Source organism: Apus apus, chromosome 1 (genome assembly GCF_020740795.1).
Source record: "Apus apus isolate bApuApu2 chromosome 1, bApuApu2.pri.cur, whole genome shotgun sequence".
NCBI lineage: Eukaryota > Metazoa > Chordata > Aves > Apodiformes > Apodidae > Apus > Apus apus.
In genome coordinates this window covers 54,025,681-54,039,687 of record NC_067282.1, presented here as the reverse complement: position 1 = coordinate 54,039,687, position 14,007 = coordinate 54,025,681, and the positions used below count along the sequence as shown (strand labels likewise).

At 35.6% G+C, this 14,007-nt stretch overlaps 1 protein-coding gene across 2 annotated transcripts in view; it reads right to left on the bottom strand.

Annotated features, from left to right (window-relative positions):
- PCCA (propionyl-CoA carboxylase subunit alpha) overlaps positions 1-14,007 on the bottom strand; it is a 281,303-nt gene that overhangs the window by 186,439 nt on the left and 80,857 nt on the right. For both annotated transcript variants that reach the window (XM_051630543.1, XM_051630554.1), the window contains exons 8-9: positions 9,029-9,065; positions 3,268-3,346 (exon numbers count right to left, since the gene is read on the bottom strand). In XM_051630543.1, the coding sequence (XP_051486503.1) occupies positions 3,268-3,346; positions 9,029-9,065 (116 nt within the window). The remainder of the gene's footprint in view (positions 1-3,267; positions 3,347-9,028; positions 9,066-14,007) is intronic.

Below are 14,007 nucleotides of genomic sequence, written 5' to 3'. Positions count from 1 at the left end.
AATTCACACAAAGCTCCAAATTTCTCAAAAGGGAATTGTTAGAAGATAATTCAGTACAAATTTCCAACGTAGAGGTTATCACGTTTGCAGCTGAAACTAGCAACTAGAGAAACTAATTTTTAATGCAAATCTATTGAGTTTAAAACAAGGGCCAATAGCTCCTGTATGATGACCTCAGATACTGAAACTAAAAGTCAGTAAGTATCTTTGTGTGCAAAGACCCATCACAATCTTTGCCAGGAAATTTAAATCTGTCCTTTGGAGAAGACACAGCCCTCAAAAGAATTTGTTTTCAGAGAAGCTAGCAGATAATTCAAAGACATGAAGCCTAAAGACTTCATTACAGGTACAATTGTTACAAGCATACTGGAAGCAAGAGTGTGTTTCTCCACAAAAAAGGAATGATACAGAAAATTTCTAGATATTCAGACACCTATCCTAGTCATGTTCTGTTGCACTTCATAACGAACTTCATGTTACCTACATTTGGAAAGCCATTTCAGATCAGGCTCTCTGATGTGCAAGCAGAGGCTCTTCACATACGAAACCAGAGCTGGGATGATCAGCTACACTAAGACAGAAGTACTTTTAGATACACACAGCAGCAGAACTTTCTCAGGCTGTGAAGAACCTACAAACCTGAAATTAATGTAAATTGCTCTTCAGAAATCTGTACTTAATTTTCAATACAACTTCAAGGGGCTATCTATTATGTGAAGAAAGAGCATCCTAAAATCAATTTATGTAAACCCAGACAACTGACTAGGCATTACGTTAGAGTGAAGATAGGGTCACTTTAATTTCAAATGTGGATTAGTGGCTTGAACTGCACATGAAATTCCACACTAGAACTTAACTCTCACTTCTATTTCTTTTTTTGAAATTTTGTTTAAGAGGGATTCATATCTCAAGAAATACAACAGCAGCCCTTCCCAGATAAAAAGGCAGGGGCAACATGGCAGCCATCCAGTCACTGGCACACAAAGAGCTACTTCTAGTTAGAAATAGTAGCTAAAAGTTACAGAAATCTTAGCTAAAACTGGAGTAATATCATACTTAGAGAATAGAACAAAACTTTCATCACTGCAGATATTTAAGAGATCTGAGGAATGAAGCACCAGTAAGTCACCAGAGTGAGTAATTCTGTAACAGCAGCAACACACGACTTTTCAATTTCCAATGGTTATTTACATGACAAACCACGCAATACTTTTGAGTCTTCTTTTAATATTATGCATAGCCAGTTGAGATTAGAAAAAATTTTAACTACCCTGGAAATCCAAAAGTATGTTTCAAATAACATTAATTCATATAAGCTGCTGGGTTTTTTTGTTGTTTTTTTTCCTCAATAGCATTGGGACTAATCCCACATGATAAAGATAGTTTACAGATCAAAATATTATCAACAATTCTTCACACTTGTCTTGCATCTATGAACAATGAAATACAAATGAGTCACCTTCAAAACACTCAATAGGCTATTCACCTTCAGACACAAAAAGGAACTATCTTAGTTTTGTAATGCAATTAATGGACATTTACAACAAATCTTTTACAACCTCACAGATGTTTCTTCAAGACAGACTATAAGAAACCCAAGCACTTTATTACATATGTAAATGAAAAGTAAATCTGTTTCTATCTTCAGTTATTTCAATCTCACTTTTATCTTCCTTTGTACTTTGCCAACCTAATTTTACCTCCATTGCAGCATACCTGTAAACATTAAAAGAAGCATTTCTCCTTGGTATAGGATCACTAACTTGTGTCGATCTGTGACTCAGTCTAGGTGTTATTTTATTTCTCTTAGCACTTTTTAGATATTACTTTCTAAAGTTACCCTGTAAAAACAAGGTTTGCATAACCAACCAAAAGGATAGTAAGAGCACCACTGGCAAATAAGGAAGTGAATGGCATTTCAAAGGTTTCCCATAAACAAGGCAGGTATCTCAAACTAATATCACTAAATATCACCGGGTCAAAGCAATACCCTCTAAATTAATTTTTTAAGCAAATGTACAGAAGAACATCTCTAGCTGGCTTCTGTTTATACCCATCAGCTCCACGAGGTGACTTTCTAAACAATAAGCATAACTTTTCTCCAAAACAAATCAGCAATCATTATTTTAGATCCAGTTTTCCATTTTTAAAGTTACTTTACTCAAGCTCCCTTTCTCCTTTCTGAGCAAAAAATAAATGAATGCCTTCCTTTCAAGTCCAACAGACACAACTGCTGCATGAACAAGATCAAGGCAGTAATTCTGGATTCTAAAGCAGTGGGAACAAAGCACCCTTGTAAGAAATCAGTTTATTCTAGATCTTAATTCTAATGCAAAAAGCCTTATTTTCCTACTTAGATTTGAATATAAACAGGCTAGAGGTAACAAAGTACAAAAAGCCCCCACCTCATGTTTTCTTTAAATATGAAATTTAACTGCTAACCATTCATTATTCTTTTTTCCAGTTTTTAGGTTTTTACAAACAAAAACTTCATACATCACAAAGTGACAGGAAAATCTTGCAGGTGACAAATGAAAATTTGACTTGCACTTTGAGTTGATTCCAGCATGTGTGCTGCTCCTTCCATGTGGAAAGGAAAATATTTTAAAGGTTATCTAATTTTGGATCAAATAGGCTTTTTGTTACAAGTCTGAAAAATCCCCAAACACATTTTTCTGCAACATGGACTGTAAAACTTGAAGTGAGTAACAAAGCATCTTGAAGTGTTCAGGATTCAGACATCTATTAAGAGACAGGCAAAAGCACAACAGTTTGCTTAGACAAATATTTTAAACGCAGAAGTATGCAACTTATTAGTGCACATTCTGAAAACACTGTATGTGTTTCCACGTATGAATAATCAGTCTCATCAACTTTAACAGAACTAATGGCACGCATTAATGTTTGAGAATCAGGGCCAATAAGTAGTCTACCTAACATACAGAAAATCAGCATTCTGAAAGGCACACAGCAAAATGTTATTTACACTCCACATCTACAGTCTGTCATTGAATTAAAGGCAGCTTTAAGTGTCGTTTTTTTACTGAAATGAATGAACCATGTTTATCTAAGGTTATTGCAAAAATAATTTTAAATAGATATAAACTCCCAAAGTACATGATTTGCTGTACAAAAGGGAGAAAACCAAATAATATCCAATTTCTCTGTTTAACATTTTGTATCTGCTCAACTGTCAGCTCACAGTGGCTTAATGGAACTTTAGTAACTGCAGCATTCATCAAGGCAAGCTTTTGGACAGCATCTCACCTGGTCTCTTCATCATCCCAAGCGATTCTCATGCCTTTCCCACCACCACCTGCTGAGGCCTTGATCATGACAGGGTAGCCTAACAGCGGGGAACAATTAGACAGAAGTTCAAACTTTGTTCAGTTGGTCAGAGGAACATGACAACTGACCACATGTCCAATAATGCCAGAAGACAATAACTTCGTTTATTAAAACACTTTGTTTGGAGGGAGAGGAGAAATTTTTCTTTTCAAGACTTAGCTGTCAGTGTAGAGATTTCTGAAGCCAAGAAAGGTTGTCTTCTCCATTTCATTTATACTAAAAAAAGCACTGAATGAATTATTCCCAAGTAACAAAGTGATTTATGTATAAAGGCATTTGACCTTTTCAAGCTCACATTTCTTCACGAACAAATTCTGTTCCTTTGTTAGTGCTGAAATAAGCTATAGCTGTTATAAAATTATTTAAAATACTACTAATAAAAATAGGCAGATTATCTTAATAAGCTATTAGTCAAGAGAGTCAGTAAGCAAACCTGTATCTTATCAACATTTCTGGCAAAGTACATTTTAAATAAAGTAGTTGTGCTGTTCAGATATGTAATAACAAATATCACAGAATAAATATCACCAATTAATATTTTTTATAATAGAAAAGGATTTTCCTCAAACTGAAAAGTAGTAAAAAAAAAAAAAGAGCATCATACATCTGACAGCATTGGGCATAACGGGTAGAATTTCACCCTCAGAGCAAGATACCCTAAAACATGGGTAAGAGTCAGGACCCTAGTTTTCAGAAAGCTAGGAAGGTACAGTAACAAACTATGCAGTTTAAAAGCAGATTTAATAATGATTGCTTATCTTGTAATACTGTATTTTAATTCAAAACAACTTCCTAAAACAATTTCTTTTTCATAACAGTGAACTTCACCTTTCTTCTACATGAACATAGTAAAATTTGAAAATTAGGGGATCTGATTAAAAAGTTTGACATTTCTAGGATAGCAGAAAATTCTTTTAAGCCTTTGTTCTCCAGTATGTTTAATGAAAATCATAACATTAAGCGAAATATCACACCAGCTGATACTGTCTGGCAAGAAGAGCCAATCAGTCCTTGCAAATTGAAGATACATTCCGTAAGAGACTTCGATCTGGGAACAGAAAAGTACATTTGTATATGGTTCCCAATATAAATTATCAAGTCTGGTATCTGATGTGTAATGTTTACAGTTTCTTTCTGGCATTTAGATCTACACTTGCTCTGTCAAGTGACAGTGATACAGTACATCCACCTCCTCCCTGAAGTCATTTGACTGAAAGTAGGATCAGGAGAAGACAATTAAAACCAGCAAGATCTGGAAAATCTTTTTCCTAAAAAGACTGAAGTGGACACAAAAAAAGGCATGATACAAGCATAAGAGACAGTAGTGTTGAATGGAAGGCAGGAAAACAGCAACAATACAGGAGAACATTAAATTAACCAAGAGCAAAAACCAGTAAAAGAGTTTCCAACACAACATGTTATTAGACTGTGGAGCCCCAATGCTACAGAGCATTCATGAGGCTAAAAGCTGCAGATAAGCATATGTAGAGCACAAATCAAGTTCCTCTAGGAAGGGATGACCAAAAGGTTATAAATCTTCATGCTTTAGAGTTTAAAGTAATCCCTAGTTACTAGGTATAAGGGCAAGATGAAAAAGCCATGCAAATGTCTTTGTATAAATTATCTGATGCTGCCCACAGAAGAGTATGGGATAAGTCACAGAGTAACAATGGGTTTGATCCAGCACTATACCAAGTTTTTTCAAGGTGTCTACAATCCCAGAGATAAAAGGGCAAAAAAACAGTAGATTGCATGCAGTGAATAGTGAAGTTCAATTCATTTTCATGAAATGTAGTTTATATAGTATCTAAACAAGTACAATTTATCTATGCTATAAATGCTTTTCCAGATCCTTAGCATCTGCCAGGCTCCCAGATAACTCCTTGGCTATCTTGAAATAAAGCAAAAAGCACATATTGTACGACTGTCATGCAAGAAGTTATATTTAACCAGGTAACACTAGTGAACTTACACCTCTGGCAACACTATCACCAGCTGAAGATTCTCCAACTCAAGAGCCTGAAAGTCTGAAATAAGCATTGCTTTAAGCCTTAGTAAGATAAACTTGCTATGGCAATTTCCATCATCTAATCTATTTTACTCATTCCTACACGTACTTGAAAAAATCATCATTAATTATGCTAACAATTTTAGCCTGACAGTATTTGTCTCCTGAATGGCTTGCTGATTTTAAACCTGTAAGCAGTCTAGTCCTAATTTACTGTTCTTTCAGTTCAGAAGCTAAACAGGCATGCTATCAGTGAGCCTCAGTTGAGTCTTTATATGCTACAGAATATAAAGTTCATATATTGCATGGTTAAACTATCAGACAGGATACATGGGTTACTGGTATCACTTACCAAGTGTAGAACACTCTGCTTCCCCTGCCTTTTATGCATACTGATTACATGTTGATCACACTTATATGCGCAAGGCACTTAAAGATTCCAGAGAGACACTAGTGCTTTGGGTTTTTTTTAATTAAATAAAATTAAGGTCTGCTTTGAAAAGATATATACAGCTTTTTAAGTTGAGAAGTAAAATTTTTTTTTTGCAACAGTCTTTTCCAAGTTAGGATGACCGTTTGCCAGAAAAATAAGAGGACTCGAACTTTTGCTCAAATATGCCTTTACACGTTACTTGTACTTTGAGGCCAATAGCAAAGATTGATGCATGCTCAGACAAGGAAGGCTTTGTAGCATCTAAGTTTTGCATACATATCGGGTACAGGATGCTGGGATCAGGATACATTACTTATCATTCTCCTAACCACTTTTGCACTCTCCAGCAGCAATTAAAATTGCTGAAGTGTACTCACATGGACCAGCTGGATTAGTTGTAGGATGGCGAAGCACGCAAACAATTTCTAATAACATTTATAAGGACCCACAACTAAAACAATTAAGAGTTTCACAAAGCAGACGTAATTTTAAGTAGGTGTCAGGTTTTCACCCCTCCCTCAAATTACGTAGCAATTTACATAAAATCAAAATTGCATGTAAGAATAAAAACTACTCTTGTTTACATTCTTGTGACACATCTGAAGGATCCGTCTAAAAAGATCTTAGGAAACAGGAACATAAAAACACTGTCAAAATTTGAAGATCATCAGGCAAACATTTGCTGTTAAACAGGTAATCAAGTTAGGACTGCTTTGTTTTCAGTGCAGTTACTATTCTGAGAATCTGAATGGAAAAAGGAGTAAACAAACTTCTGGTCTTCCACAGTTCTTAGTACCTACCCTTTGCCACTGTGCTTTTAATTTAACCATTTTTATAAATTTGCAGGTAGTAGACAACATAATGCATTGTGCAATATCAGTTTGAGCAGTATTGCATGTGGCAATACCAGATTCTTTTCAATATGCATTATTGACAAGTGACTACTGATTAAACTCAAGTCAAAGGAAATATGACAAAAACTTGTTTTCCACCTCTTCGGTTATGCATAGACATTAGAAGTCATTTAGTTTAACTGCCTGCACTTCATAGCAGTTAAATTCTTTGAAGTAAATTTAAGGATAAAAGTTTCAGCAGTTTCAACAATGCTTCAGAAATCAAGAAGCCAGTAGTTCTTAAGGTACAACTTACAGACTTAGAAGTAGCACGGGAAAAGAGTGACTAAGCACCACAGAAAAGATCACAAGCAAAGAACAGCCCACAAAGGCTAACAGAGGAGACTATAGAAAAGAGCCTATACAGCAATTGTGCCTGAACTACTTCCAATTCCTGATTTAGCATTGTATCTGTCACATTTTGTCTTTACAACTTGGGAGAGCACGTCCCAAATGAGGGGCAAAAGGTTGGTTTTACTCACTATCAAAATTTGTATCCTTAAATAAGTCATCGAAATAGGTAAAGGCAGTGTCATAAAGTGCCACGTTCCACTGCTACTCAGCTTTGGCCAGAACATAGCAGGGGAAAACAGAACAACACAGGGAGCAAGGCAACATTACACAATGTTGTAAAGTTTTAAGTGCTGACCCACAATTAACTTTTATTAATATTTACTTAAGCATAGTTGGAAGACTGGGGCTTTTATTCTGATCAGTTGCCATGATTAGACAGCTTAACCAAACTGATCTATTGGTCAAAACCTGGCTAGGGAAAAACGCTAGAAAGGTTTTTTAAAGCTCCATAGCTATGACTATGGAGCATCATAGTACAAGCCTTTTTTTGTATCAAAATGGCTTAAGAATTTACCGTCTTGATAAAGCCCCACCTAGCTGTCTTTAATTTACTTCATTATCTGCAGATTTAAGACTGCCTTGATATTATGATCTCCAAAATGCTACCAATATCAAAGATGAGAATCAGCCAACAGAATTTTCTTCCAAGTTCTTCTGGTGTTAAGCACAAATACATGTTAAAGAGTATCTAGGAAGCCACTGAATGCCTTCTAACATTAACCAGAACTGCTTTAAAAATACTTGTACAAGATCTTTAAAAAAACAAGAGCAAGGAAGCCTACTAAAATGAAACTTAACTGAATTAGTCATAATACTATATATTCCTTTTTTAAGGATTAAAATCAATTTTATTTACAGTCCTCTCCCAAATATTCCAATTTGGTTGATAATCTCTTCCTTTTCCTTCTGTTCCCATGCCAGTGACCAGTAATCACTTGATTTCACACTACAGGGACATAAAGGTTGACTCAAAGAAACTCCAACTGTGTCAGCCTTAAAGCCAGCCAAGCCTACACTGAGGGATTTCAGGGCAGTTATCCAGCGCAGAGTAAGAATCCCAACATAAATTCAAAGTGGAAAGGTGTTACACTGACAAAAAGTCATCTGCAGCAGTGCGAGTTCCAAATTCTATTTAGCACATAAGGGATAGCCATAGCTTTTGACACAAGTGAGATGTATTTGTATCTAGATCTGTGAAGAGAAGCTCCAAATGCAGATACATATTTTTGAATTATTTATCTGTGATGAAGCTAAATAGTTTCTCATGCCTACTGTCTCTTAAAATGAAAATGCAAAAAAAACCCAACAAAAACAACTCTCAACAAAAATCTTACTGCATTAGATTCTTCTTCTAGAAAGCATTTAAGAATGTGTAATTTCAAGCATATGGTTAAATATTTTCCCTAATATTAAGCTTCAGTAAATAAAAGCCAAAACTCATTAAACACATTACACTTAACCTTCATCAAAATAAGTCCCAGACAGTTTGCTGGTTGCTCTTTTCACCATTCTGTAATATATCCAGAAGCTGAATAGTGACTTTATTCCAGAAAGCACAGAAGAAAGGCTGGTGGTCTGGATGGCATTCAAGCTAATTGCACTCCACACAGTGATAAAGAATGAAGATCGTAACATCACTGGTGTCAGCCACTATGTAAAGAGAAATGAACCATGCCTAACTTCTATCACGTCCAGTTGCAGGTATATTTTGAAATAACTCGTTTAGCGAGCTACTCATTACTGCAAATTATGTCCATTCCACAAATCATGGCTGCACTTGCTCTGTAAAGTCCAGTTTGCAAAGCTAAGATGTGATTATTTAAGAGACAGGGCGTTAATGCCTAGATTCTTCCAGTCTTATAGGCAACAGGTAAGTTAAAAACTATTAAAACATTATTTGTTCTATAGGGATTACTTATTACACATTCAATTTAGTCAACCATGTCTGCTGAGAGGCACACAAATCCCACCATAGCTAATTTAAGAACTTACCAATTTCCCTTGCAATTCTGACAGCTTCATCTGCATCCTGTAAAAGCAGGAAATGAGACTCAACGTTAATCCCATCAGCCATTGCACTGTGTCCTGAGGGCAGTCATATATTGCACTACTGTCTCCTCTGATTCATTTAATGTTTGATTTTACAACCTTCTGACCCTTTTCAGCCAGAGGAATGTAAAATTAATACCATAAGTGGAATGTAAATTCTACCTCATCATTAGTACACTGAGAAACTCAAAGCAACAAGGAATCAGCTGACAGGAAACACAAGCAGGATCACAGAATTATTTTCTGCAGTTGTAGGAATTTAATGCTAGAATTTAGAAGTTTACAATCAATAATGGACCATAAATCAGATCGTTAAAGTTTGTCCACTGCCAGCTTATTTCTGTCCTCACAGGTATTTCTTGTGTTTTTCTAGTTGTTGTCAGTAGGGGGAGTTGATTCTCTATTGTTTGGGAGTGACTCGGGTTGAGAAAACTTTCAGAACTTCTTTGAAGACTTTTTTTTTTAATCTACCGAAGAAAGAACACAAGTATTTCACTTGAGTTTTTCATTCGAAAGACAGAACAAACTTTAAACACATCATTTTAAACTGTATCTGAAGTGAGAGGATTCACATAATTGTTTCAATTTAAGAGTCTACACATTACTATGACAATTACAAAAAACACTTTTGTTGATGCCACCTACCGCTTCAGCTGACTCATACCACTATAGCCTGGTACAGAAAAAAAGTCCTAGGAAACAGAGTAAAAACCAAAATACTTGTATTGCTTACTTTTAATAAACAAATCTCTTCTCCTGCAGTAGTTAATTCTAGTTTCTTCTACTAATTACAATATATTTCCATGATACAATACTTGAAAGAAAAAGGGTTAAATTACAGTGGCATGGGTTAAGTTTGAAAATTCCATCCAAATTTGCTAATATGTATACTATTCCATCACATGCATTAAAACATTTGTATGGAAGGCAGTAATGTCTGGAAACCACCAGCTGCTAAGTGTGTCTGAAACTTATGGGGGCTGACTTATGAACATTAAAATGAAACCTGATATTTTTTAAGCTTTCAAGGCAATCCGTTTTAAAAGCACCCAGGTCAGAACTTTAAAAAAATATATAAGAAATGTTCATACCTGGTTCATTTATGTCCGATAATAAAACAAAATCCTCTTTAAAAGTCTTCAGTACCTAGTAACAGCCCCATGAAGGATAAGGGGGCTGGCAGGGGAAGTTGTCAGAAAATTTAATTTCCTTTCATTAGCTAGTCTGCTCCACAAATCGGTGCTTGTTAAGTTCAAAGCAGTCCTGAAAGCAACATTAGTTTTTAAGTCTTTTTACTCCAGTCACATCTGTTAATGAGATTTTTCCAAATAACAATCGTTTTTAAGTCAAGAGATAAATCTAGCAAAAAAACTCCCCCAAAAAAAAAAAAATAAAAAAAAAAAAATCAAGGTTTACTGTTTTATTACACCTTGTTGCTTTCCATGACCCTGCACCCTCCAAATTTTAGCTTAAAGGGATAAAATGCATGAAAAGGGTCATTTAAGAATGTTAGTGGTTTCCACACATTGAGTTTGAAGGTTCTTTGTTCCTGCCTCTGACAGTTATGCGAGAATACTTCCCCTTAATAGCCTCTCTGTCAGGAAGTGTTAAACCTGCCAAATGCAGACAATTAGAACCTCTCGAACAAAATGCAGGAAGAGTGATGACTGATGAAGAGCCACGATTATAGTCGAGAAGGAAACTTTTACATTTCTTTTCTCTTGCAAATTGACTCATATATTTGCAAAGCAGAATTAAGAGGAGGGGAAGCAAACAGGGTAATTTTTTAATTTTTTTTCACTTAGTTACCTGCAAACAAGTGGCTAACTTGATACATTGCAGTCCACAGGAAGACAAGCTGCAAATCATTACAGGGGAACTTTTCACCGCCACCGTATTTTTATACATGCATATAACAACTTCAAATAATAAACGGCATCATATCAACAGCATTAATTGTCTCAATTCTGGCTTGAGTGGACTGAAGTCATCTGCCCAGCACAGTTATTAATTTACACTACTTCAACACCTTTTTAATTTACAGTTCTAATATATTAGAACCCAAACTCTACGAGATAAAAAGTAAAAAAAATAATAAATGCACATTCAAATTATTTGGCCATCAAAGAGCAGTTCTGAAATAGAAAATAAAAACATGTCGTGCTTTCAAGACAAAAAACTAATAAACAAAATACTAATAAACAGCTGACATTGAAATCTCTGCTAAGTCTTTTGATCTTTTTCCCTAAGAAAGTATGTTTTAGTATCATGCATTTCACTTCCAGATTACATAAATACTGCAGCAGTTTAAGTACTCATAAAAAGTTAGGGTAGTTCTCTGCACTAAAAATCTAAAATAACTTCTGATACAGATAAAAGATATGCCATAGGGGTTAAAAAACTGAATGCTGTGACACCACTTAACACTTAAGTCATATGTACTAAATATTCAAAATCACATTGGTACTAACAACGTTTTGAATTACTTTTTAAAAGCAAACTATCTCCATGATTTACTGCCGTTTCCTCCAAAAACACATTAGCTACACTACCATGTTTCCAAAATAAACTGGAGATTGTAAAGAAATATATAATTTTAGCACCACCTTTTATTGTACAAATAAAAATGCTAAAGTAATAGTACAAGTTTATAAAAACCATAAGTTATAAAATGATGTCACAGCGCTTTTACAAATTACTGATCTCATTAGGTTAAAAAGACATAAAATACTCCTGTAGCATAAGAATTTCTAACCTTCTGATTTCATGTACATGCCTCTGCCAGATACCAGCAGAAGGAGACAAAAAAGTAAAACTATTCTAATGTAGAGGAATGCCAACAAAGTTGTTGAAGAGAATCTTAGTACTCTAAAAGACTGTATTAAGAACCACATAATACTTTTCATGGCTGAGGGTGTTGGGCTTGGAGAACCCCCAGTTCATGTCCAGTATCCAACAACTTCTCCAGCAATACAGTGATCATTTAATACCAGTGTTAGTACCCAAATGCAAGAAAACAACCAAATCAGACACACGAAATTTACATACAGTAAATAAACACAGTAAATTCATTTCAGCCTTGCTGAAATCTTCAAGTTGTCTGCTGACATCTGTGAAACTACAGTGGACAGACACCCAAGGACATTAGTCTTCTGGGTCTACACTGAGTGGTGTTCTCGTAACAGTCATAAAACCAAACTGGCTGTACATGGTGAAACGATATAAAAATCTTTCTTCCCTTGCTGTTCCTTTGCCAGTTTTTCACCACATCTCCGGATACCAACTCCTCGGCCTCCACTGTCTTCTTGTCACTTATTCCTCATTTCTCATTTACAGACGATACATATTCTCAGTTCTAACTTTAACATAGCCATTTCTCACATGGATTAAAATTAATTATTTCTATCAAGACGGTTTACCTCCAGTATTTACTATTTCTCCCAATCAGGTCTTGGGAAAATAATTGTACTCACAGATTTTTAATTTAACTATCTTTGTATGCTTTTGTTGGCTGACAGCACAAGACGCAGGTGCCTTACATGAGTGGACTGGATAATCCTTGTCCCAGCCAACTGAGAAACTTACCCAGGGCTGAGAGAAGAAAACTACTTCATCAGTTTCTATTCTACAGCACTTGCCTGTATGAGAACAGTTCGTTGTCTGTTATGCCAAGCATCCTCCTCTTAAATCCTTCCAAGTTCTGAAGTACACCATTTAAGGTCCTCCTTCTCTTAAAATTGTGATTTAATTTTCACTCACTGGGAGTTTTTCTGCATGCAACTTCTCCACGGTATCATTACAAAAGCTTAGCAGCTCCAGTAAATAAGAGAGGGGAAACACCCTTTACTGATGAAGGACCCGTGTATCTGCAGAACTATTTAACAAGTGCTTCATAAAAACAATTCTCTAAGCAACAAAGGTTTTCAGTGCAGTCCTGCACTGAATAACTAAGCTCCAGAAGTTGCTACTCTGTGTTCAATTTAACTATTCATCCACAAAGAATACATGCAACTGATCTTTCTTAACTTCCAGCATTGTCAGAGGCATGAATGAAGTTTTCTTCCAGCTTTATTAGTCTCCACTATAAAGATGAAGCCACCTCTAATCAGCTCAAGTATCGAGCAGTCACTTAATTCCTTCCTAGGACCTTTAAAGTTTTTCTTTCTCTAGAAAAAAGAGCCCTTGAAGATTTTGAAAGCTCTTTGACCAAAACAGGTGTCTCACAGAACAGTGGAAAACCTATAGTTTCCAGTTCCTAGTGTGTCACTTTTCTGATAATACCTGGTATCACACAGCTTTGCCCTTCCTATCTTAGTCTGAATTGGCAAAATAGTACATCAAGCTCTAACCAAAGATCAGGTATCTTGTGTGACCTAATTACTCAGATACTCATCTGAGCAAAACGCATTCTCACAGGAAGGAGATCAGAGGACAAACACAGGCACATATCTAGATCCATAGCAAGGATGAGAATATCAATTATCAGAAGTTTTGTTCCCTAGAATCAGTAATCAAAACAGTGATTAGCCTATAATTTTAATCTCCCCTTTCTGATGGAAACTGCAACACTGACAAAGTCTGTGGACTCTGATTTTTCTTATTTGGTGACTACTCTGCAGGGTTGTTTGTGGGTTTGTTTTTTTTAAACTCTGTGCTGTTTTTCATCAACACTCTTGAAATAATCAGAACTAGTGTAAGGCTGAGTTATGTGGAATTGATGATACAGACACTTCAGAATTAAGCAACTACTACCTACTTCCTTTCAGTATTTGAGGACTGATTGCCAACCAGATCACTTAGGTTCTTTCATTTTGTGTCAGGGACTTCTGGGAATTTAAAACAAAACAAAACAAACAACAACAACAACAACAAAAACACTACCCACACAAAAAAAAAGAAAAACAAAAAAACCCCACAGTGCA